This window comes from Miniopterus natalensis, chromosome 16 (assembly GCF_054644295.1).
Source record: "Miniopterus natalensis isolate mMinNat1 chromosome 16, mMinNat1.hap1, whole genome shotgun sequence".
In the NCBI taxonomy this organism is placed as follows: domain Eukaryota; kingdom Metazoa; phylum Chordata; class Mammalia; order Chiroptera; family Miniopteridae; genus Miniopterus; species Miniopterus natalensis.
The window spans coordinates 38,564,892-38,591,512 of record NC_142096.1 but is presented as its reverse complement, the minus strand read 5'-3'; the positions used below and the strand labels follow the sequence as shown (position 1 = coordinate 38,591,512).

The 26,621-nt window shown below is 50.0% G+C and overlaps 1 protein-coding gene across 1 annotated transcript in view; it reads right to left on the bottom strand.

The window, feature by feature from the left end:
* TG (thyroglobulin) overlaps nt 1-26,621 on the bottom strand; it is a 199,963-nt gene that overhangs the window by 108,449 nt on the left and 64,893 nt on the right. Inside the window, exons 29-36 of the mRNA XM_087825191.1 lie at nt 24,169-24,234; nt 22,347-22,427; nt 18,410-18,547; nt 17,357-17,533; nt 15,963-16,074; nt 14,023-14,102; nt 12,715-12,858; nt 9,944-10,006 (exon numbers count right to left, since the gene is read on the bottom strand). Coding sequence (XP_087681317.1) covers nt 9,944-10,006; nt 12,715-12,858; nt 14,023-14,102; nt 15,963-16,074; nt 17,357-17,533; nt 18,410-18,547; nt 22,347-22,427; nt 24,169-24,234 — 861 coding nt within the window. The remainder of the gene's footprint in view (nt 1-9,943; nt 10,007-12,714; nt 12,859-14,022; nt 14,103-15,962; nt 16,075-17,356; nt 17,534-18,409; nt 18,548-22,346; nt 22,428-24,168; nt 24,235-26,621) is intronic.

The following is a 26,621-nucleotide window of genomic DNA, read 5'->3' as shown; positions in this document are numbered from 1 at the left end:
CTTTCCAAAGAAATAGTCCAGCATCTGTTGAGGTTATAAGCCTGTGGGTTGATGAGTAATCATCTTTAACACAGCTAACATCAAAGGCACTTCTAGAGAGATTTCTAAGTTACCAAAAACCATACACATGGAAATAGACTTGAAGCCGTAGTCAGTCCTCCATGTCCTCATGACAAATTACTTGGTTCATCACAAAGAGAAAAATTCCTAGTGGAAATTCAAAGGGCCAGGTTAAACTGGTTCTCTCTCTAGGAAGTTTGACTCATATCAAGTGGACACTGCTCAAATCCCCCCGACATATGAAGGCTACCCGGGAGATAGAACGATAACTGGGGTCCTGAGAATACTTGAACTCCTCTTTCGAGGGGATGTATGTGATCCTGGGTAGCTGGGTAAAACTGCAGGAACTCGGAGCCATAAATGCATATGGAGACCCAACACATGCTCAGCAAAGTGATTCCAATCATGCAGAGGTCTCCCTTGAAATGTTGAACAACAGCATCGACAGAGGCCCCCTCCTGATCTCTCAGTGGGCTGTAGGTAAGTGGCCCAAGGTCACACAGCTGGTTCAAACCCAGGCACTCAGACTCCCGAGACTGCTCTCCAACCCCCTGGCTCTGCAGTCATTGTGGTCCTAGGAGCAGCTGCTTATCAGTTACATATTGTATGTGTTAGGTATCATGCTAAGCACTTCCCCACAAGACTTCATCCAAATCTCACAGCAACCTGTGGATGTGGGTGATGTTATGAAGTCTACCTCAAGGACACTCAGGCTCAGAGCCGTGAAGTGACCTGCCCTGGGTTAACCACTAGCCCTGGAGCAGAACTAGAACTGGAACTGAAACCCAACTTGCCCAGCGCCAGTCTCTCTGCTTCATTGTTTCTGCTTCTACAAACATCTGCCAGGCGCCTTCTGCTTGCCTGTGGCTAAGTAATCGGAAAAAGAGAAGAAAAACAGAAACCACATCTCCAAGCATTAACTGAGCCAATCACTAGAGTTACAAAAGTAGAAAACGTAAATGGAAACTCAGAGGCCACATAAGCCACCCCTCACACAGAGATGGAATCTCCAACATGCTTGAATCCTCCAATGGAGGGGAGCTCATCACCTCAATCCCCATCACAGCAGGGAAACCAATGCTTTCTCCTTCCATCATCTGACCCCATCCCCCTGCCTCATCTCCCACTGGCCTCCCAGGACGCCATAAGATCCATGTGTACTCACGCCGTCCCTTGGTCTCTCTTGAGCTGGGCCCCTCTTACCTCCTGTTGGAGGGAAGGTGACTGCTTCCTTGATAAATCACTTTCCTCCAAGGAAATTCAGCAGAAATCAATAAATGAGGACTATCCAAAAGATCATTAAAAAAAACCCACAACTTTGTGTAGCACTAGCCACCTGTAACGTAGCATTACCATTATAATCAACAGCTAAAATTAGTAAAATCCATAAAAATTAAGGAAATCTACCACTGTGGAAGGGCATGCAGGGGTGGTTTCATTCACAATCCACCACGCAGAACGATTTGAAAGGCCCTAGGAAGGGTAACCTGTCTAAATTATATCCCCCAAATGCTTGTCAAGGGTTTGAATTTCCACTCTTAGAAATGAAATCTTCCTAGTTTACCACTTGTTGAGATGTGAACACTCTTGGGGGAAATGTCATATTTATAAAACAAAAAGGTAGGTCTTACATTGGCATTACTTGTTCTTGGCTCTTTTTCCCTTAAATTTGATTGAGCAAATCCTTGATGGACCAGGTACAAGAATGAGCTGTCTGGGGAGGAAGTTATCAAGGGAAATTCTTTGTTTTCTGCATCCTAAGGTCTAACAAGGGTTTAAGATGCAAACATTAGTCAAATGCCTCCAGACACACTGTGTGCCGGCAAGGGTTTCAGCCTGCACCGCTGCAGGGACAGCGCTCAGAAAGGCCCCCTGTGAAAGTGCCCCTTCGAACCAGCGGAGCTTGACCTCGCCCAGCTACTCCAACACTGCCAACCGTCACCGGGCATCGGGTGCAGCAATTTTTACATATACTATCTCTTTCAAGCTTAATAGCAGCCTCTTCGAAATAGACATCATCATCTCCATTTTACAGGTGAGGCGACTGAGACTCAGGCAGATGCTTTAAACTGGCTGAGGTTACACACCTGGAGTGTGGCAAAGGCAGGCTTCCCACAGCCCCCATGGTTTCCGACACTCCACCATCACCATTCATCAAACTATTCGTTCTTTTACTGATTCACTCCTTCAACAAACAATAACTGAAACACTATTATCTTTAAATACTCACTTGGAGTAAAGTAAATATATATATATATATATATCTTTTTACAAAAACCATTATAAATATAATATTGAGCATCTACTGTATACCAGACACTTTGCTAAGTATTAGGATTAAGCTGTGAATTACAAGATATCTGCCCTTGCAGACAAACAAGCAAGAGAAATTCATTCATTCATTCATTCATTTTTCATTCAGTATTTTTTGAGTACTGATAGGTACCAGTCACGCTTCTAGGTGCTAAAATATAGCAGTGAGCAAGACAGATAAAGTCCCTGCCCTGGGCAGCTTGCCTTTTAGAAGAGGGACAGGCAAATATGCAAGAAGTAATCAAGGGGGAACATTCATAGCATAAGCTGTCTGAAAACAATAAAATGGGTGGAGAAGTAGAGATGCCCAAGGGGGTGGCTTCGATAGCCTGTTTGAGGGCTGCTTGAGGAGGGGACGCTAGCTCAGAGCAGGGGGACACATTAGGATGAAGATACATTAGGATGAAGATACATTAGGATGATACATTAGGATGAAGATACATTAGGATGATACATTAGGATGATACATTAGGATGATACATTAGGATGATACGTTAGGATGATACATTAGGATGATCCATGAGGATGATACGTTAGGATGAAGATACATTAGGATGATCCATGAGGATGAAGCTCCACGGGGCTGGCTTTCTGCCGGCTCTGTTCACTGCCACAGCCCCATGTGCCTGGCACAGAGTAAGTGCTCACTAAACACTTGTTGAATAAATGGGGGGATGACAGCCGAGGCAGAGAAACCAGAACTGTGTTCCAAATCCAGCGCCTCCACAGCTGGCTGGAGGCTGCCTCCTGCACCGGCGGAGGGAGCGAAGCCTTCCAAGCCGGGCGCCAGCTTCCTCCCGTTTCCTATTTTCCTTGGCTCTGCCGTTGCTGTGAGCCCCGCTTGCCGGCGGTGTCTCTCCTCCTCAGCCCCTGGGTCTCAGAGAAGCAGGGAAGGGGGCCAGGGGAGCTGCCACGTGGGCAGCAGTGCCCAGAGCACCCTCAGCCTGCCAATTCGGGTCACCCAGGCGGCGTGGCAGAGATGCCTCCAGCTGCCCGGTCCCCGGCTGGGCATGGAGGGGGCGCGGGCCGGAGGCCGCCGCTGCCCCCCCGAGACGCCAGTGCAGCCTGTGCCAGCCTTGCCTCGCTGGCCCTGGGACATGGGACCTGCCCCTGGATAGCCATTCTCCTGAAGCAGGGACAGCCTGCACCGTGAGCTCGCTTGAGGGTGTGTGTCTGTGTGTCTGTGTGTGTACGTTCACATAGCTGTGCACATATTTGGAAAGGAGACTGAACTTGTACACAAACGTTACACAGCTTTGGAGTCGATGCCTGCTCACCTGCCCTTTCATCTGAGGCCAGGGAATTAAGAATTAGCCTGTGTCAGTTGATGCACCACCAGTCCAGCGGCCACCACGGGGGAGTGACGGTGCACCAGGCTGGTGCAGGACAGCCTGCCCAGCTCCAGTGACGCCGTTTCCCCCCTCCAAGGTGCCCAGGTGAGACTTAAAGTACAACATCCTGTGATCATACCTCGATGTCCCTCCAGATCCCCCTTAACATATGGAAAGCATTCAGCACAGTGACTGACATAGTCCCTCAATACAGAGAAGTATTTTAAATAGGTAATTTTACAGCTCGGCCACGGACCGGCTGGGACTTGGGAGAGGCGCTTTCTCTGGGAAAGCGTGGCTTTGGACTCGGATGCCCGCGGACACCTCTTAAGCACTCGCTCGTCGCCGGGTTCTGTGCTGAGCACTGTGCTCTAGCTTCCTCAGCACAAGCCCATGACCGACGGTCTTGCTTTTCACCACCGTCCTCATTTTACAGGAGCAGATGGAGGCGTCGAGAGGCTGAGCCGCTGGCCCCAGAGCCCTCAGTGGCTAAGTGAGGGACCCGGGCTGGAAGCTGGGCGGACTGACTTGAAAGCTCGCTGCTGCACCGGGAGGCCCCTGGCTTCCCAGGATTAGACGGCGCGCACGCTCCCCGCCAGCGCTGACATTTTCTAGGATCACACAGCTGTCTCCGGCTTAATGGAAAACATTTGCTGGAAAGATCAGATGAATTCCATCAACCTCCGGGCACAGCTGAACGTAAAGGACGGAGGCAAATCGGACAAACAGCACTGGCTACAACTGTGGCCCCAGGGACCATTCGTGCAGCGCCTCCGCTTCAGTCTACCCCGAATCAGGCTTTGTCGCTGTCACTGAGCTACAGGATGAGGTTCGGGCGGGCGCTGGAAAGCCAAACGGGGCAAACTTTAGCAAGGCGTCTCTCTCAGCTTTACCCATGTCCTCTCACTCTCAGCTGCAGCCTCACTCAGCTCTCATCTGGTAGCAACCTGTGCTGCACCCGCCCCTCCAAGGGCACTCAAGGTCAAGGGCTGGAGCATGTCCTAAAGGGCATTTTGAAGTTCCTCGAGTGAAATGAACTGAGCATACAGAACAAATTTCTAAAGACTCATTTTGTGTGCTTTCCTCTGGCTTGCAACCCAACTGTCTGATTTGAACTTCAGGGGCACCTATGAGCAGCGTGCTTCTGAAACAGGGCGTGAAAAGCAAAATGTGAGCTGTCCTGGGAATAAGCCCTTGGGAGCCCCAGCATCAGGGTGTGTGGGAGCGAGAGACAGGCAGGCTCCACGCCTGAGCACACAGCCCGCGCTAACCCCACAGCCCTCTCTGGATTGGTCGCCTAAACAGCAATGGACATTTTTCTCTTCAGAAGAAATAACATCTTCACTGTTTTGCTTGTTTAAAAAAAAAGTACAGTTTTCTCCCAAAAAGACTAAAAGGACACTCTATATAACAGATGACACAATTGACCTCTTTTTCTCAAAATCTAGCTAGTCCATCCACCACCGCATCCCCTTCACAGCCCAAGCAAGGAGCTTTTGAGTAGTTTTTTTGTTTTGGGGGGTTTTAAAAAATATATCTTTATTGATTTCAGAGAGAGGAAAGGAGAGGGAGAGAGAGAGCTGAAACATCAATGATAGAACCGTCAGTGACCGTCTGCCTCCTGCGCGCCCCCCACTGGGGATCGAGCCTGCAACCTGGGCATGTGCCCTGACCAAGAATAGAACCGTGATCTCCCGGATCCTAGGTCGACGCTCACCTGCTGAGCCAGGCCCGGCAGGGCTCGAGTTGTTTTAAAGCTCACTGTGCAACTGCTTAAAGCCCTCCAAGGATGTGTGGTACCCAACACACTATCGTTACGGCCCCCAGCCCCCATCCAGCGCCCTCCTGCCCTACAATCCTGAACTATTGTATTTCCCTGCATGTGCCGTGCTAACTCATGCCCCTGGGCTTCTGTTCATGTCCTGCCCTCTGCCCAGGATGTCTCTCTGTCCCCTCTTGGCCATCTGACAAATGCACACTAGTCCTGGTGTCATTGTGTGGCCATGATGTGCCTGTGGTCCATCCCTGCCTGTCTGTGGTTCACTTGGGGGAGCCTTCCCTCCTCCCACTACAGCCTGCAAGTCAGTTCACTGCTATGTAAGCGGCTCATCTCCCTGATTTCTATATTCCTGCTCCTCTCTCGTGACCAGAACGTGGATTCCTGTCTTTGCCATCAAGGCCTCCAACCCCAGCGCAGCACCTCTTCTGGAAGGAACACAAGTGAGAATTAAGGAGGCTTATCCAAAAGTGGCTGACATAGGCGACTTCACTGAACTGAACTCAAGCGAGGTGAAAGATGATCTCTTTGCCTTAACACTTTTACATACTTGCCTGCCCTAGAGCTCACTGTCACTTTCCTGCTCACTCCCCCACCCCAGGAGATCTTGCCAAGGTCAAGTTCCAAATCCAGTATGAAGGCCCTTACACTGGATTCACACTCAGCTACAGGATTTTTCTATTGCTCATCTTCTGTCTCATCCCACTGATGGCTCTATGTCTGCCATCCCAAACTCTCCAATCTCTGATTTCATGCCCCGGGGCCTTTGCATGGACAAGTCACTGTCTCTTGAAAGACTTTCTGAAACTAGCCCATTTGATGACTCCTGCCATCTTCAAACCAGCCAATGTGTTAGAAACTGTCTCTGGAGCAGCACCAATGAAGGGTTCAGAGTAATTTTTAACACATGGTTGTACCGGGACAGGCCTGTGAGATTTCAGAAGTCCCCCTCCTCTTCACACCATCCCCATCGACCAATCAGAACATCAGAATCCCCTTTCACACTCGACTTTGGAGGGGCGGCTGATACACACGCTCCTGTAAGAAACAAGGCCAAGAGATTCGGCCTCCGGACAAGGCAATGACTCAAATGTCCACTCTCTCACCCTTTCCAGGAGCTCAGACCAAATACTCTTATTAACTCTGAGGGGCCAGAAACATGTGGGTTCAAATTCCAGCTTGGTCATTTAACCTAGCGGAGCCTGTTTCCTTATTTGAAAAACAGATCTTGGTACCATCAAACTTTCTTGTGAGCATTAAATGATTTATGAAATGTTTGGTATTTAATACCAAATTAAAATTCCTTTGCTCCCTAAATACAAACTTCATAGAGATGAGCATTATGCGTATGCATAGTGTACACACACAGACACACACACAATCCATGTCAGAATCACTCCGACAGAGCTGTAGCCTAGAGGCAGAATTACACCCTCCCTCTGACTCACATCAAAGGCAGACACTCAGAGTCCTAGTTCCAATCTAGGAACTCGAGGCACAGATGGGATGCCGGCTCTGATGTCTCTCCTGCTTGCAAATCGCACTTGTCACAGGCATATTTAAAAATACTGTAGCCGTTCATTCTGCCTTGGAAACATCTACTCAGATCCATGGATTGTGTGTGTGAAGGGAGATGGGCTATATTCTTTTTTTTATTTTTATTTTCTTGGTAATTCACATCTCAGCAACAAAAATGTCTAGCAAAAAACCAGGGTGGAGGCAGATGCAATCCCACCCGGGTATTTATGCTGTGGCTGAGTTGTCTCGAACAGTATGCATCCGACAGATATCGAACCAATCTTCAGCTACAATTTTAATCAATGATATTTTTGTAAGTGATAATACTTAAGGATTCCAAGGGTGTGGTGGAAAGAAACACCAGGGACAACTATTTGAGACTAATTTGGCAATATAAACCTAGGCTCTTAAAATACAAAGTTCTCAAACAATAATTTCACTTTGGAGAATGTGCCCCCAGGAAATAATCTGGACTTTGGTGAAAATGCCACGTACCAAGGTATTCATAGTGGTGGTTTCATAATGATGAACGGTCCTAAACAATCAAATGTCCAAAAATGGAGGGATGAGTTTGTGAACAGCAGGGGTGAGTTTGTGTCCATCTGGTAGATTGACAGGACAACTGTCACTGATAACACTGCGCTGACCTCACCTGTTTCTTCATTACCAGGTTGGGAGCATCGTGACAGGAGGAACACAGATGAGTGAATGAGTGAATTTACACACGTGTGCGTGGTTCAGAGATATGCAGGGTAGGCAAGGGGAGGTTTACAGTTGTGAGTATACGAAGCACAGCTTATTCTTGTATGATTACTTATTCATTATTGCATCATTTTCCATATGAACAACTATAAACCTACTTTTGTCACACCCTGTATAACAATTTGGAAATATACACATAATGCAATATTAGGTTAAAAAAAAAATTAGCACTGCAGAGGGATTACAACACCTCCAGACCATACAGAAAAGCCCAAGGAGGTTGGAAACAAACTAATGTATTAACTGACACGGAGTAACTTCCTAATAAGCCTGTGATTTTTTTTCTTCTCTATTTCTGCGTTGTTTCAATTTTCTATAAGCAATAAATATTAAATGAGGACTAGTGCCTTGAGGTTTGTGTGAGGAGCAGATGTTTAGCATAGTGCTGAGAACAACATACAGTTTTCATTAAATGTTGGAAAGCTTTGAAAAAATATGTATTATTGCTTTTAATTAAACTGGGCACCTCTCTCTTCTTTCCCCCCACAAACCCGTACAAAATGGAGTGGTGAAGACAAAGTCTTAACCCATAAAGATAACAAAAGAAGACAACAGAAATGAGCTAAAAGCAACATGGCATTTCAACAAATGCTGAGATGAAGAACAGGAGAGGAAAGTGTGCCGATGAGCACAGCAGCGTGGAGTAACCAACCCTGCGGCTACCCACAGAGGGGTACGGACATGACCCATTTCCCCCACGGCAGCCCAGGGCGTAGGAGGTCCCCTGGAAGGTAGGGGTGAAACACGGCGCTAGAAACAAGACTGTCAGCCTCAGATCCCATCACGGTGGTTGGTAATAACAGGAGATCGCTGTTAGTCTTTGGGGCTCCCCAGGGAACCATATTCACAAGGCCGTCACAATCAAATACACTTGTTTCAACCTCAAGTTCTGGATATTGCTAGGTTTTGAGAATGAAGGAGGAAAATTAGGAAAAGTTGACGAAAGAGAGCCCTAGGTCATCTATCGAGGCAGGAACTCAATAGTTATTTCCAAAACTGACAAATCAAGGAACAGCAGTGTCACCTATCATTTAGAAACACAGAGGCCAGAGTGAGAAGAAATAGCTAAAAGAGTTGAAAGTGGTGGCCTCCCTTGGGGGCTATTTGATTATTTCAAATGTTTGTATACTATCTTGTTAAAACTCAAAATCAAATCTGCCCAAAGTCTGGCTCGGGCGTGCGTTACATGTTTGGCCTGAGCGTGTTCACCTCCCCGAGCCCTGCCTCTGCCCTCCACGCCATCGCAACAGCGACACGCACCTCCCGGCCGTGCAGGAGCCTGGCGCCAGGTCAGCAGGCGGAGTGCTGGGACCTGAAGCCTTACACCTGAAGCCTCGGCGCTCAGACACGCACATTCCGTATAGAATGTGCAGGAAAAAAAGTGGAAAAGAGGAAACGGACCGCGTGGGCTGAGAAATTTACACTGTCAGCCGCGGCTGTGACCATAAATGACTGCCTCCGACAGGACCTATATTCTGCCTCTCCAGCCAGGGCCGTAATGACAGGTGTCTAGATCCCCTCAGACATCATGTCAGAGGGCAGGAATTAACGTCGCTCGGGCTCTGGGAGCCTCTCACTTCCTGATACAGGAAGGCACAGGAGGGACGTGCAGCGAGGCCCACGCTGGCCCCGCCTGCTGCCACCTCACCCCACCCAGGGCGGCCACCTTCCCACACTCCCTGCTGCCCCGGGACCAGGCAGGGGACAGCAGCCTCCCAGGCTCCCAGGCTCAGGGCCAGTGCCCACCTTAGATGTCACAATGCCACCCAGCGTGCTGATAGCTGTGAGCCCAAACTCCTCTGCACCAAGGAAGAGCTAGCTGAGTTCTTTCACTTTTCGGGCACAAGTACCACCACTGTTGACACGGCCCCAGGACTGTGCAGGCCCAGCCATTCTTTGATAGGGTGAAACAATCCTTTGAATGAAAATTGGGAGAGTGGGGCTTGAGTCCCACTCTGCTTCCAGTTAGCTGCGTTGCTTGACCAAGCCATGCAATTGCTGTGAGTCAGTTTCCTCATCTTTGAAATGGGCTGGTCTCTGTCCTGTCTATGTATCTGTGCAGTTGATAGGAGCTGGGATTAATGAGTGTGAGAGGGGCCGGCTGCTGGGCTAAAAGAAGGAGTAAGAGGAGAGAGGGCTGGTGGCACCGTCCTCAGACACACTGACAAGACAAGGAACTTACCTTTCTCTGAGAGGGAAGGCAGAACCACCGGAGGGCAAAAACTAGGAGGGTCATTTTGAGCAACTGCAAAGAAGAAAAAGGCAGCCTGTTAGCAATTCCTCACCCTCAGTGTCATGAGTTCTGAAGGCATTATTAGAGGAACACTGTGGTGACAGCAAAATTGGGCTCGGAAGGCAGGGCGTATTTGGCTCCCAGCACCATCCCTGTATCAGTCAGGGTGGGCTTGGGGATACCCAAGTGACAATCATCACAACATCTCAGGGGCTGAAAACAGCAAAGGGTCACCTCTCCCGCACACCATGTGTCCACTGCAGTGGGACCTGAGACTTGGCATTTCTAACAAGCTCCCAGGACATGCTGACTGCTGGTCCTGTACACACTTTGAGGGCCGCTGACCAAGGTTTCTGTCATTGATATTCTGTGAGCTCTCCAGACAACACTCAAGTTACTACCAACCATGCGCCATGCCCGTTACACCCCCTGGCCAGCTTGGCCCCCGCACCCTGCTTTTCTGTGTAAACGTCCATCCTTCCTGGAAGACAGCGGCTCGGAGCAAAGATCCTGAGCGTCAGTGCCATCTTCAGAGAACAACCTGACCACCTATCAAGGGCATTGAAATGTCCATGCCTTGGACCCAGTAACTGTGCTTTGGAAATTAACTTGCAATTCAGAGTAAGCTTGGTCTGCAAGGGAACATCGAGGCATCACTGATGAAACACTGGAAACGACAAAACTGTCTAACACCACGCGACAGTGACCAGAGCGCTCCAGGCGGCCCATCGCAGCAGGGGACCGGCCGCCCGCTCTGCTGCTGTTCTCCACCTCTCTTCTCACCACCGTCACCGCTTTGTAACTGGGTGCCGCTTGCCCTTTGCGTGGGACTTTCTTCACTGTACAGGAATAGCTGAGCTGGGAGGGTCCTCAGCTTCCCTGGGCCCCTGCAACACTGAAACCATCAACACCCTCACTCCCTGGGAGGACTGGCACTGCCCCGGGGACCCGCCTGCTGTGTCTTCTCACCGTGCAGTCTTGAGCTATTGGCTCGGCTAGTTCACGTTTGTTAAACAAATGACCGCTAACCTTTCTGCTTCTTCCCGACTCTGCCTTCTGAAACATCAGGTTGTTAACTTAAAATCAGCCACAGTGGGAGTATTTACACCATGGCATGTGGCACCCTCTAGAAACCAAGGCTTCCCTCCATCCTCACTGGTTGTAAAATATTTGCCAGTGCAGCAGTGAATGGGGGGGTAACAACAGGGGCTGCCTCGTGGGGTTGTTTGGAGGCTAAATAAGATGTTTTCTGCAAGATGCTAGCCTAGTGCCTGAGCCAGCTCTGTGCTTCATAAGTGCTTCACTCGGATGTGAACGATGTGAAGAAGGGACTGTACAGAAATTCTACCTGCATGTGGCAGCTTCCGTGCGGGGTAGGGACAGACCTAACCAGAAGAGCTCGTCGCTTCCTTTCCAGGTTATATTCCCATATCTAGAATTGCTACAGGGTCCAAGTGTATTTGCTTAGAAGAAGAAAAGAGAAATTGTGAAGCTTCTTTTGTTTTTTTAGAAGCCACATTTGACTTTATAAACAAACCAATGACCGTGCCCCACCCGCGGGCCTCACACAGCTGCGGAAAAAATGGGCAGCCCTAGGTCCTTCAAAGAGCAGGGGTACCCAGGCGGCAGGGCCCCGCCCCTTCCAGAAAACCTGAGTCTCTGGGGCATTGCTTGTCCACAGAGCTACCCTTGTCCCCCTGCCCTCCCACCCTGGACGTTATACTTCCTCTCTGAGTCCTACTGCCAGGAAAGGGCTGCAAACAGCCTCATTTGCATTTACAATTGCTCAGCTGGGCCCTCAGTTCTATGCTAAGACATGGGAAACTTTCTGTTCACTGCAGACAGCAAAGTCAGAGAGCACATCCCAAGGCTCTGGGGGTCCCCCCTCGGTGCTCCCTGCTCTGGGTTTGTGTTCCTTCCTCCTGGATTCTACCTGGCTCGGCTTCTACCTTTGTTCTGTGGACACAGCTCGGTACCCAGGTTACATTGCCATTGCCCATGTGAAGCTCTCTGAGGCCCAGGATATTTCTGAACAAATGAACTATGTCTTAAGCTTCTTTTTACCCAATTCGTCCCTGAGCAATATCAAGATGGAAAATGACATTTTCCAGCATTTGGTGGGATGAGGAGATGGGAAGAAGAATGGGAGGAGAGACAATTAGGACAATGCGTTGCCTTCTCCTAATTGGCAGGATGAGAAAATCAAGGGAACCTGGTGGAGGGCATGTCTATTGGCTTCCCCTGTCCAGTAATAGCACTTTAACTAGACTGCGATGAGTCTCCTCCCTGCAGGGGCACACAGTCTCCCTGGGCTGTCACTCAAGCTTCCCTGCCCTCATGGGTGGGCTCACAGCCATGGGTGGGCTCACAGCCATGGGTGGGCTCACAGCCGAAGCTGCGCCAAACTCCTGAATTTAAAGCTGGAATACGACCACACAACCCTTTGGAGAAGCATAATAACAGTGAACACAGGAGGTTGTGCATTCACCCCTGCTCAACACACCCATGTTGCTGAGACTTAGGCAGTCATCCTTCCTCTGAGCCTATGGGCACACTCCCATCAAATTCCTTTTCTGCTCAAATTAAATAGAATCAGTTTCTGCAGTTTGCACCCAGTGAATCCTGACTAATCTTCTAGGCCCTAGGACACCATCTGAATACATGGTTGAAAACCAGTCAACTAAAGATGTCCTCGTAATTGCTCAGAGCAAGTTACTTACCTGGCTTTTGGTACCATCCGAAGGGATAGGTGCGGACCTCAATGTCAGAAGAGCCACAGCCCAAAATGCGCCAGGTTCCTCCACTTTCCTCACTGCAGGTCTGAAGTCCTAAGCTGTTCAGAGTTAGGCATGTCACCTCTCCACCTGGAGCAAAAAATAACCAAGGCCAGTAATGCTATGAATTTTCTTCTTAGGACTGCTTTTGCTGTGTCCCATATATTTTAGGTGGTTGTGTTCTCATTTTCAATTGTTTCAAGGTATCTTTTGACTTATTGAAACATATGTAATTTTATTAACCAACATCACCCCAATAAATTCAATTTTAAGAAAAGGAAAAAAAGATACAGTTAAAGAAAATAATAACCAGGACAAGAAAAATGATCAGGACAGAAGATTCTAATTGAGAGAGGAAAATTCTACAAACTTATTCTTTTTAAAATACATATATATGTTTTTATTTATTTCAGAGAGAGGAAGGGAGAGAGAGGAAGAGATAGAAACATCAATGATGAAAGAGAGTCATTGATCAGCTGCCTCCTGCAGGCCCCCCACTGGGGATCAAGCCCAAAACCTGGGCATGAGCCCTGACTGGGAATCGAACTGTGTCCTCCTGGTTCAGGGGTCGACACTTAACCACTGAGCCACGCTGGCCAAGCTGCAATCTCATTCTTTAGCAGATATTTAGGGTTCACAACTATATTCTAGGTATGATCTTAGCCGCTGATGAAAAACCTGGTACCTTAATGACTTCTAGTTCAAGAGCACAAGAATGAAGGCAGCTAAAACTGATGGAGCACCCACCACGTGCCCAGGGCTGCGCTAGGACTGCTGGCATCATGTCACCTGGTCCTCCCCGAACCCTCTGAGGAGGTAGCATTTATATCCCTGCTTGCAGATGAGGAAACCGAGGCTCAGAGATTAAGTAACTTTTGCAGGAGCACACCACTAGCAAGTCACTGAATCAGGTTTTAAATGCAGATCATATGAATGGATCCAAAGTTCACCCACAAAGCTGCCTGCCCCGAGTCTTGAAAGATGAGAAGACAGTGAAGTGAAGTGTGGGAGGAGGGCTGTTCCGGTCAGGTAGACGTGCTCTGTAAGCTGACCAGATATTAGGCCAGGAGCCATGTCCAGCTATCATATTTATAGCCACCTCCCCTCTAAGCCCCCACTTCCCATCTGTGAACAAGGATCCTCCTCCCCACCCACCACGAGGAAATGCTGAGGATTAGATAAGATCGTAGGTGTGAAGGCATTTCCTAGACTACAAAGTGCTGTACACAGGTGAGGGGGGGTTATCACTTTTACCTTTCAACTGGGAAACATTTAGAAAGCCGAAGCCGGAGCAGCACGGGTCCACGTCGCACAAGCGTTCACACTCGAAGAACCTGGCGTAAGAAGAGAAGGAGCAGGTCTGAAGGGTTCCACTGGTGGCCCAGGACCTACCGGAGGGGCTTGCTGATTGCAGTCATTCTTACCCCTGGGGGCTGTTTTCTTTATGACTTCCTAAATTGGGGGTGCTCTGGCCAATATGCATGAGTGGATTCCTAGCTTTGAGGTTTTATTCTGAAACACTCTACTCTTTTCTTGAGGATATTGCCTTGCCATCCTTCATTCATTCATTCATGCATTCACTGAACATAAGTTCTGTGCCTGTTACATGCCAGGCTCCAAGCCAAGCTAAGCAGCATCCTGAATGTACTCCTACAATCCTTTCAGACAGGGAGAAAGTTCCAGTTTGGGTTCTAGGAGAGGAAAATAATGGTAGGGAAGGTATTTCCAGAAATGGGGGGGGTTCCTTGGGCCTACAGTTGGAGTGACCCAATTTAGGTGGCAAAGAGCTGGGCTTTGTCTCACCCCACCCCCTTACACACTCCACCACACAGGTTAATCACACTCCAGAACACGCCTCTGTTTGCCGGCCCAGTGTACCCAAGCAGTCTCTCGGGACCTACTTTAATTACTCATTGTAGCTCCTGAACCCCACCCTCTGCTTCGAGGACCAGTGTTGCAAGGAGGAACTTAGTGGCTCCCAACCGATGCTCTGGGCTCAGTTCTGAGTTCCCTCTGCCCAGACCACATGTCCCAGTTCAGATCACTCACGCCCGATTCCTGAGAGCTTGCTCCACCTGAGTTCCTTTCTGGTGTGGGGACCCTGCCTCATTCTTGGCGTTCTCCTTCCCTGCCTAGTAGCCCATGAAATCAAGTCCCGTCCTGGTGGAAAAGCCTCCATCTCCTGGACAACTTCTCTGACGCTGGCTGTATCTCTGTCCTGATGGTTCTCTTGCCCACCTGCCCGTTCAGCACTTTGCTTTCCTTTGTTGGAAGCTCATTGCTAAGCTCCAGCCTGGATAATGTGCTTTCCCATCACACTGGCGTTCTCTGAGTGCCCCAGCCCCTTCCCCACGCCGGGGCAGGCTGGTCCCTGGTTCCAGCCTTCCTTCTCTTCCCCCGCCCATCAGCACAGACAGTGCTCAGCCAGAGCTCCAATCTCCTATCATCTTTTCACCTCCATTCTCAAAGTAGATCTTAAACACAAACAACATGACACCATTTTACAAACCGACACTTCCTAGATCATCAGTTCATAGGTCAATGACCCGAATTCTAAAGTAAAAAAGAATCAGCAGGAGGGGAAGCTTACTTAAAATTCAGATTTTTGAGCCCCACCCAGGAAATGCTGGCTCAGCAGGTCCAGAGAAGAACTCTGGGGTGTGGGTTGTAAAAAGTCTTCCTGCTGATTCTGATGGGTCAGAACCACAGACGAGGCTGAGAGAAGCATTGCCTTCATTGAAAACAACTATACAACAGCTAACTAAGGAAAAAATAATAAAATACATTTCTAAAACACTAAACCAAATAAATTAAAAGTGCCTATGCTCCTGATAAAAGTTCTATTTGCTCTCCAGATTCTGAGCACAACACAGTGAGACTTTGCTGACCAAGTTTATTAAAACATCTGGTCATTGTCACTAATTGATGAGACAGGGCTCATGTCCTTTTGCCTTTTCCTTTTGCATCCACTGACTGGAGGTCCAGGGCTAAATTCACGTTTGTTACCGGTAACCTACCTTAGCCACGGTTCTTAGACATGGTTACTGCCTTATTGCCTTTTTCAACCTTTGCTTTGAGTTGTAGTTTGTTTTTAATGCGTGTGCCTTTAGCTGATGTCACCTTCCTTATTACGCAAGTAGAGGTGCCTTCGGAATAAAGATGTCAGCGGGATGGGGCGGGATGAAGCAGCTCACCCGTCAGAGATGGCCTTGTCGGGCATGGGCGCTTTGCTTCTCACAGAGACCCCCGCCAGCTTCTGGAATGGCAGGCGGGTGTAGAAGCTCTTCACTTTATCCTTAAGCACACCTACACGGGGAAGAAAGAAATTATATCACTTAGGGCAAGATGTTATGTCCATAAAGATATGCGGACGAAGGTGTACAAACCCGACTGCGAGCTCCCAGTGGAAGCTGGTGTATGAAACTCCCAGTCTCACTACAGTAATAGCGAAGGGATTCCGGCAACAGCACACACATGCACACATGCACACACACACACATGCACACACGCACACGCACACACACGCACACACACACACACAAACAGCATGGGGCAGGGGACATAGCAACAGAATTCCGGAAGCCAGAGAGCAAGCAGGGGAGTACGAAATTGCATTAATAGACCGACAAACTTTTAGGTCTTTTGTGGGGAAGAACCAAGGAGCAGCTCTGTACACCCTCTGGAGTCCCAAAAGGTGCAGGCGCGGCAGCCGCGGGGTGGAGGCGCCTTAAGCGGGATGGGCACGGCGCTCCTCAGGCAGCAGCTAGGTCTCCAGACGCCCTGGGCGCCCCGCAGGGGGCACCTGCCTCTCTCCGACAGAGAAGATGGAGCCTCAGTTTCTGAACAGGGCCAAAGGGGGAGCCTCCGGGGCGCACCAGGTAGAGTTAATGGTGGGAGCACCACGTGCAGCTAGAGGATTCTTTCCAGCCAGTGTACATGGTGAATATTGAGAGTCTATCTCCCAACTTTATTTGGAATCCAAACCAACAGCCCCCAGCTTCATGCCCCAGGCCAGATACTACAAGATTCCTCAGGAGGCAAAACCTAAAAACAATGACACGAGGGATTCCCCAAAGGGTGGCCCAACCAAATCATCCTCCCGGGGAACCTCAAGTAAACAAGCACGCTCTGAGCTCCCCAGCTTCTGGGCCCTTCTCTTACACTGGTGACAAGGGTCACCAGGTCTCTGAGAAGGCCTCTGGCTAAGATGATAGAACAGTAAATGAAAGATAATGTCTTGGAAGAAATGGAGATTGTACCGAGTGAAAAAAATTCCAAAAAAATAAAATAGTGCCATTAATGCCCCAAGAGAAAAATGAACTTCTGTCTTCCTAGAGCCACCATTGCGGGGTTTTCTGTAATAGACCGCAGCGTGGAAATCTAACTGCTGGCACATTCGCAGCAGCTTTCTCTGAGGGCTGGGGTTCCAGGGCAGGACTATCCTCTACAGCCAACTGGATGCACTTCTGAATGGCTTCACCTCTCGACAACGAGCATGGGTAACTCTATTTGTCATCAAAGGAAGAACTGATCTACATATTTCTGCCCACTGGAAACGCAGTGTGTGCCGATCGCACCGAGAGCTCACCTTTCTTCCGGAACAGGGCACTCGGTCTGTGGGGCAGGATCAGTCTGCAGCCCGTGGGACGTGACTCCAGGACATCATCACACACCTGGGCCTCTGGGTAGAGGGTGCAGGTGAAGTACAAGGGGGCGCTGTCTCTTATCTCTGCCAGCTGACAGAAAGAGGGCTCCTGGACACAGCCTACAGCAGGAGAGCAGGGGGTTAGTGTTGGGGGTGCCTGCAGGGCCAGTGACCTCTACCAGGTCTTCTGAGAAGAAAGGGAGTCTTTCTAGGCAGGGCACAGGCCCAGAACAGCCAAGCTATCCAGTCTGGAGGCCCAAGAAGGGGTTCTGACAGCTGGGGAGAGGGTCATGCACTAAACAGGGGGTCCATGTGGCTCTGAATAAAAGCAAAGTCTAACAGGGTGAGAGGTGAGCAATCCAGGGGGAGAGAGGGTAAAACTCCATTGGATCAATGCAGGACCAGCCCAGAGACAGTCAAGATCTTCAGCCCAAAGGCCATGGGACTATAAATCATTGTGAACTTTGTGACTGATTCATCCTGGTTCTGGTCCTATGATATACATAGGTTCTCGGACAGGATATTTGGGGTTTTTTCTCATCCCAAAGGTCAAACACAAGGCCTAGGATATAGGTTATGAGTGTTAGGCCAAGGGCAGGTGGGTGGAAGGAAGGAAGGAAGGAAGGAAGGAAGGAAGGAAGGAAGGAAGGAAGGAAAGAAGGAAAGAAGGAAAGAAGGAAAGAAGGAAAGAAGGAAAGAAGGAAGGAAGGAAGGAAGGAAGGGTGGATGGATGGATGGATGAGTGGATGGGTGGGTGGGTGGGTGGATGGATGGATGGTGAGTTCTGGGAGCAGAACAGAAATTAACTGCACTATAAGCATCCTGAAGATATGGTTATGTCCTTTCTTCGCGTCACCCACGGTACTAACACTGAAGTGGTCTGGGGGTCAGGCCACTGAGTTTGATCTCATCTATTTCTCCAGAGTTGTTGAACTGGGCCTGTGACGCCTGACCCCAGGGTCGGGAAGAGGAAGGACAAGGTCTAAGGACACTTACGAGAAAGGCACCACACATTTGCTTGCTGAGCTGAGAATAGGTGTTTGAACAGCCAGTGCTGCTGGCTGGGCAGGGACCGGTTCCCACGGACCACAACCTGCTCAAGGTCCACAGGGGAGAACAGCTCTGTTGTCAAATCTGAAAGAGAAGGAAGGAGTCAGCTTCTTTTGCCTTTATCTCCTCAATCCAGCAATCTCTCTCTCTCTCTCTCTCACACACATACACATACACACATGCATGCTCACACATGCACACGCACATTTTCAGGGTATGTGAGGCCAGAGCAGGTCTGAAGTCAATAGAGCTGGGAGTCTGGTCAGGCAAGAAAGGTCCAGAAGGTCCCAGAAAGTCCTAAAAATTATGCAGTTGCAAAAATCTTAGAATCTTGGTTTAGAAAAAACCTTGGGAGCCATCTGGTTCAACTTTTCACCCGAGGCAGGACTCTCTCGCGGGCTATTTCTGGCCGCTGCCCCGGCAGCTCGCGTGCCACATCTGTGCTGACCACAGCAGCCCCCACCCCAATCCTTAGGACGCTGTGGAGTCCAATCCGGCTCCTTGTAACTTTGAGGCACTGATGCCCCTTCTGTCTTCTGAAGCCACATGGAAGTCCCATCTCCGTCCCTAATGAAAGCCTTCATCTGTGAAGACAGCTGTCAGCTCCACTCAGCCCCAAACCAGAAGATCCAGCTTGTCCATCCCCCAGTCTCTCCTTGTGTCTTCAGACCCTATGACCCCCCTGCTTAAGGCTCCTTCTGGGCACCCTGCTCTCCGAGGACAGATGTCCAAGCTTTCTTCTTGGTCCAGGCTCTCCCCACATCTTGAGCCTCATCTCCAGGGGCCTGAACTCACGCTCTGGAAGCTTGCAGACACTGGTGACCCTAGGTCACCACCACACTGCTGGCTGCCCTGGGTCCCTGCATGTGCCCGTGTGCATCCACACCATGCTTCCCGCCCCCAGTCCCCCTGGGGCCAGCACTGTCCCCTCCTGCCCTGATGTCTTGTGGCTCTATAAACAAGTTCCCCAGTGCTGAAGGATCCCATACACAGATCCAGAGCTGGGGAGATATTTCTGACTTTGCAGAGGGGCTTACCCTAGGGGCATGAAGCAGGCCATGCAGATGAGCCCAGGCACATGCACAACGTCCCTTAGCTCGTGGCTCTGGCATAAGAGGCATGGCATCCCACATGCACCCCGTTTTGCCTTGGAGCTTCCTTTCCAGCAACAACCCCCAAAGGGAGTAAAAGATTTACGAGTGTCTGCCAAGGCCAGAAGCTTAGTGCCGGCCGACACCCCAGGGACCATGTTGCCACCCTCTCCCTGGGCCTCCCAGGCCTGTGAGCTACTGCATCTCATTTTATAGCACAGTGGCCAGTTTGCCTGCCCTTGTCCCAGCTGAACCACACCTGGCACAGGTTGGAGAGCGTGGATCACCTCTGAAGACTGCAGAGTAAGGAAGGGAAAACAAGAGAGCGGGCCTAAAGGCACACTCGAAGTTCCTTCAGTCTCGCTCTGCCCTGCCCTCAGAGCCCTCGCACAAACTGCTCCCTTACCCGGGGCACCTCCTTCCAGGTGTCCCTGAAACGCCTGGCAGGTCCTTCCGGGCCCCCCTGAGAAGCCTTTCTTGACTCCTGCAGGTCGCCTAGCACCACCCCTCCCCATTTCACCTGTCCCCATCCCAGCCGTTGTCACACTGCCATGCAGTGGCTGGCACATGGGAATTCTAGTCTGTGAACGTCCTACATGGCCCAGCACATGTGCTCAGAAAAGCTCTGCTGGTTGGCCGAGTGAACACCGCAGCCACTCAGTACTCCCAGCTTACACGCCGTAGGAGGGAGAACCCGGTCCCTTCTCATTCTCAAGGCTTGGCTTCCCCGTGAGGGCGAGGAGGCAGCTCGGGGCCTGCCAGACGGGAGGTTGTTGCTGGCTCCCCTGCGTGTCTCAAACACTCAGGCCGGCTGCAGCACCCTGAAGCAGAGAGGGCCAATTCCATTCCCCACCGCGCTTTGAGTCTGAGTGGGACAGGCCAGGTAAAGGAGCCCGGAGACGGCACGGAGGAGCGGCCCAGAGGGCTTCTGCCGCAGGGCCGCAGCTTCTGAAGCCCGGGAATGTAATCAGCAGAGAAGGGAAACCAAGCAGAGCTCTGTCTACTCACTGGGAATCTCTCCGGGTCTTGGGGGGTGGGGGAAGAAGGGGGGAGAGGGGGGCTCCCCTCCTGGTGGGGGAGGAAAGGGGTCCTTCTTGAAATCACGTGATAGCTCTGTGGATTATAGACGTGGCCCTGGCTCGGTGCATAATGATGGATTTTACAGAACCACGAATTCATTCACTCTGACGTTGCCAGGAGCCGTAGGCCCACCCCTCAGTAGCACTGCGAAGGCCAAAGGCCGGGCACCCCAAACACCCGGGGCCAGCAGGAGTACAGGGTGCTGGGTGGGGCCAGGGCGAAGGGGACAGCCATGCTCTGATGGAAGGGGCAGCAGTCTCAGCTCCTAGGACTTTGGTCATCAGGTAGAAACGTGAAGCCAATGTCACCAGAGCTTTTTCTGTTTTTCTCTACAGAAGCTGAAAATCTGAATTTGCATAAAAAAATCTCCTGATTTTAAAATATTGGTATTGGCTTAGCTTAAAGGAAAAAGTCTACTTTGCAAATCAAACAAACCCTCTGCTCTGTCAGCTAAGGGGTCCCCGGGACCCAGCTCTCCAGCCCACACTGTCTGTGCCAAGTGGCTGGTGTTGGGGAACAGCCCAGGCTTCAGAGTCCGCTGAGCAGGGTTCAAATCCCAGCGCTGCTGCTTACCTCGTGCTGGACTGGCTAAGACGGGGACCCCGAGGTCCTAAAGCCTCACGCTGCTCGGTGGGAAATGGGGGTGACACCGATGAGCAGAGCTGCCATAACGTTGGCAAGGCGATGTCTACAAACGCCAAAGGCACCCAGGCAGAGCTGGGATTTGAACCCTGCTCTCCAGACTGAGGACCCGCAGTCTACACCAGACACACCCTCCCGCGCCAGCTCCGTGAATGCAGCATGAAGTCATAAATGCCAAGCAGATGCAATGCGGTAAGCCCTGGGGGGGTGGCTTATGCGCATTATTTCATTTGATCTGCGCAGAAGGCCTGCAAAGGGGAAGAAACTACCATGTGGGGGCATCTGTTAAGTACCAGGCAATGCTCCCAGTATTCTACCTGGCAAGCCATCGCTGCCAGGAGAAGGGAGAGAAGGGACGTTCTACACACAAGGAAGCAAGGCTTTTAGTAGGTAAGCGAGTGCCCATGGCCACCCACTTGGCCTAGCTGCTTTGCAATGCCGTGTTTCTCCCGCTGAGCCCCTCGGACTCCCCTGTGCCCACAGACTGGCCCGCCACCCTCTCCTTTCCCTCGTCGCTCCTCTCCTCTTCCTCTCCTAACTCCCCCCCCCCCCCCCGAGTTTGGGCTCTGCCTAAGGAATAGCAGTCACAGGCACTGGGGACAGAGACGCCTCCGACATCACACACATCCTGTCCCTGTGAACTAAGGTGTGCATTTATGTTCCCTGCACAGAGCGACTCCTCTCAGAAGGCTCTCCCAGTCGTCTCATTACGGACCAATTCCACAGTGTTTGCAATCCGCTTACACTCCAGGCCTCACCAAAGTGCAGCCATTGGCCACAGACAGGGGGACCTTGCCTTTTAATACATTTGGCTGGTTTTGTTATTATGGTTGTTTTTCCAGTAGCAGTGGTGACTCTGCCATGATTCCTCCTTCTTTTCTGTGCCAGCTGCCCCCCGAGAGCTGTGCATGTTTCTGAAGTGGGTAACTGAGCTAGAAACTTAGAGGGAGCCCATGGCTGCAGAACGGACCAGGTCGATGGGTCGTTCACCATCGATCAGGCCCTTCACATCACCATCTGGTCCCCACAGCTAGACGACCGAGTTTATACAAAGGGCTGGGGGTTGGTACCTGTTTCTGGTGGAGGCGCTGCCCTTGGTTCCGTGTCTCTTCCACATCCCATAGACTCAGACCGAGACCCCATGTCAGAATCTAGGACAAGACAAAGAATTGTTGTTTTGATGTTGGGGAAGAAAAGGGAGGTCAACAGAGTGGTCGTGGCAACGTGAGAAATTGTCATGTCTGCAGCCCGGTGCCCAGGACAAGACCTGGAACAAGTCCAGGGACACAAGCCCGCACTCTTTGGCCTTTGATGGAATGTCAGCCAACCTCTCGGTAAGAGAACTTGGCATTGAAGTTAGTAACAGTCACAAACTCCTTTCAAGTTAATGAAATATGTTCATAAATATCGGTCTTTGCAACACCCTGTGAAGGTAAGGCATTAGATTTCCATTTTACTGTTGAAAAAACTAAGACTCAGAGAGGTAAAATAACTTATCCCAGACATGCAGGTGATAAGTAGATCCATCGGAAGTCAAGGAAATTAAATAAAATGTCCAAGCCTGGACCAGTTCTCCCATGAAAGCAGTGAGTCAATGAGGAGGAGGGGGTCTGAGATAGCTTGGGGGTGCTCCTGCTTAGTGTGGGAAATATCCTGGGGAGAAGCAATTCCTTAATTTCCCACTAGCAAGTACCTTATTTACCAGAACTTTCTGATAACTTGGAAGCACCTAGAGTCTGGGTCCCACCCCCAGGACCTCCTGTGAGCATTTCACTTAATCACTTCAAGTCTCATTTTTCTTGCCAGAACAATGAACCAAAATGAGCCCCCCCACTCTGTGTACTGACCCTACAGGTAGGACCGAGAGAAGGGTATATAATCCCATCAGATCACTTTAAAATGAAGATGATGGTGGGCACTTCCTTCCCTCTCCTCCTCCCCTCCTGCCCCTCACCCACTCACCACCGCCGCCACCACTGATACTAACCAGCATTTCTTACGCTGGGCATGGTTCCAAGCCCTTCACCTGCGTTACCCTGCCAGTGCCCACGCAACTCTACCAGGTAAGTGCTGTTTTATTGCTGTACTGCTGACGGGAGCCTGCGCTTAGAGGGAATAACTGATGCGTTCAAGGTCACTCTGCTCTTTCACACTTTCACAAGGAAAGGCCCAGGTCAATCTGGAAGGAGGGATCATGGGAGGGGGTGGGCGGTGATACAGGGGCCGGGATCTTTCCTCGCGTCTCTCACCCAGCACCTAGGCCATGACATGGGGCCCTTCTTGCCTCTCCCTCTTAGGCTGGATGCCTTACAGGCCGAGGCTGTGCCTCACCCATCTCTCCACCCCATGGTCCTCAGACTCATCCCAGTGCCTTCGAGTCTCTGGCTCCAGGTACGCAGGTGGTCGGTGTTCAGCAGACTCAGAGGAGAGCAAGCAAGCAGGAGGGAGCCGCCAAACGTGCACTCCTGGGAGCTCCCTGTTTCCCCCCTGCTCTATGCATCCGCAGTAGCAGGAGCCTGGGGGTGTCCCCTTCTCCCTGACCTCAGGGAGCGAGGCACCTGTGGCCAAGTCCCTGGAGAAACGCGTCCTGTGACTGCCGCTGCCCCCGTGCTCGCATTGCAGGAACAAGGGCAGCCTGTGGTCAGCGAACCTGATCTCCCGGGAGCCGGGACTTCCTTCCTCCACCCTTTCTTGAATTTCCGCGCTTCTCAGTTTTCTCTCAGACTTTGGTATCTTATCTGATGAGAGCTGAGGCCCTTCTATTCCACACAGAGCACGGACTTGGAAAGAAAATCTCTACCGCCCGTTTTATCTCTGGGGAGCAGAGTGCCCTGTGAGCGAGGGTTTCGGCCGGACAGGTTCCTGTGATCAGTGTCCTGCTCACGAGCTTACCTTTCCAGAGATAAACCTGCTGGAAACTGGTCAAGGTGTCCTGAGTCCCTTCCAGGGGCGTCCAACCTGCGAAGGAAGATGTTTATTTCTATGAGCTTGAGTGGGCTTACTCTCACTGGGGGCCCCCTCACCACAACTGCCTCACTTCCCCCACATTGTCCTCTCCTGCCACACAAGGTGCACCCCTAAAAGCCTCTTGGGGCTCTCTCCCAGCTTCCTGGCACAAAGCCGGAGCTGGTCAGACCCCTGGTCTCTTGCTCAGGGCTCCAAAGGGACTATTGTGGTGAGGGGTCATGACAAAGAGAATCGCTTAAGGAACGGGGGATTGGCTTAAACAGAACAAAGCTCATAGGAGACACAGAACTGTCTTAATTTTCTGTGTCACTTAAGTCCCTGAGACTCTTGCCTCATTGGTCAGTGGGGATGGTAATTGTGGACAAGGGAATGATGTATAGAAAATCTTCAGCAGTATTTGACATGAACCCTATTGTTGGGAGCCGACATTATTTAATTTATTACTAATATTGTTAAATGTTCTTTTCTGCCACACTGCACTCCTCAGGACATCGCCCTGGAGCAGCCTGGATTTGCCGCACCATTTCTGGATGCCGCTCTTGCCTCTGTTCAGCCGTCAGGGCCCACCCACTAGCCCTGTGATCTTAAAAGCTGGGAAAAGAGGTTAGAAAGCACAGATTCTGAGGGCCAACAACCCACACACTGTAGGATGAGCTGGTCATAACCTGAAATGATCACATTTCACCTTTAACTATGATTAAGAACCATGGATTATGATAGCCAATTATTGTTAGGGACCATTGGCATTTACTCAACATCATAATAAGCACCTTCCAGATATTGTCTGATTTCAGTCTCATGGGTCAGCATTTAATTTCCAGGGTAAGATCAAACTGCCAGAATTAAAATCCCCTCTCTTTGCCCCCTTATCCCATGCTCTAGCCACCACATCCTGGAGAAGGTAATATATTTTAGAATCCTGTCCATCTCAAATGGCAAACATTTGTAAGGGTGCTCCTGTTTAGAGGTATTTAGGGAAGTTTAAAGAAGTTCAGTTAAACACTGAACTATTTGGAAAAGTCAGCTATTAAAGTAACGGGTTTCGTCCAGCTGGACATGGCTCAGGGGTTGAGCATCGACCTGGGATCCAGGAGATCGATTCCCCGTTGGGGCACATGCCCGGGTTGCAGGCTCAATCCCCAGTAGGGGGCGTGCAGGAAGAAGCTGATCAATGACTCTCTCTTATCACTGATGTTTCTATCTCTCCCTCCCTCTCTCTGAAATCAATAAAGATATTTAAAATAAATAAATACATACATACATACATATAAATAAGTAAGTAATGGTCTCCACCACAAGGACGGCCATGCTCTATGCTATGGAGGGGAGGCAAAAACACTGAGCTGAGATTTGGTTTTGCTTCTGAAACGGAAATAAACAATGATGCTGGAACTTCTCAGGCTGCCCAGTATTGGGGTGAGTTGTTTCTTAAAGGACCCACTCTAACTCCCTCATGGCCATCTTCAAAGTGTGGGAGCCAGTTATGAAACTGGGGAAGCGAAAGCTGAGACATGGGAGAGATGTACATGTGGATCACTGGAGCCCGAGGACTTACTCCACACTCCACAGAGGGGACCACACCATGTGCTCCTGTGACTCCAGCACAGAGCAGGGCCACCTGTCAGCTGGTGTTCTGTTTTCATTGTCGCCTTGAGATAACATTTGCTTATTATGAAGGTCAAGCTGGGGGATTTGGACCAAATAGGGGAAAGTAAAGAATTTTAAAATAAATACATATATTTTATACCCTAGTCTATTTGGAATATTGACTCTTTCAAAACATTATAGATAGATGATAGAGATAGAGATAAATAGAGATAGAGATGATAAATAGATGATAGATAGATGATAGATAGATGATAGATAGATAGATAGATAGATAGATAGATAGATAGATAGATAGAGAGATAGAGAGATAGAGAGATAGAGAGATAGAGAGATAGAGATAGAGATAGAGAGAGAGAGAGAGAGAGAGAGAGAGAGAGAGAGAGAGAGAGATAGATAGATAGATAGATAGATGATAGATAGGGGGGTAACACAGATGTAAAGTAAATAAAACTTTAGGCCATGTTTATGATTCTTTTTAGCCTGTGAATGTTGGAAAAATGGCATCTTATCTCTAGGGGGCTTTATTGCTCTCGCATCTAAGACTAAAACCAACAACCAGTCTGTGACATAGTTGACCCTGGGATAACATTGAGCATTAGCTTATGGGTTTTCAGTAAAGATTAGCTCAAATCCCTGTTCCTGCTGCTTCCCAAGAGCAATAATCCTTTAGGGAATTCCAGGAGGAGTGTTGGCATTCCTGTTTCTGACTAGGGTGAGTTGGGGAGCCTCTCATGTGGTCCAGAGCTTCTTGATTTTGTCTGATATGTATG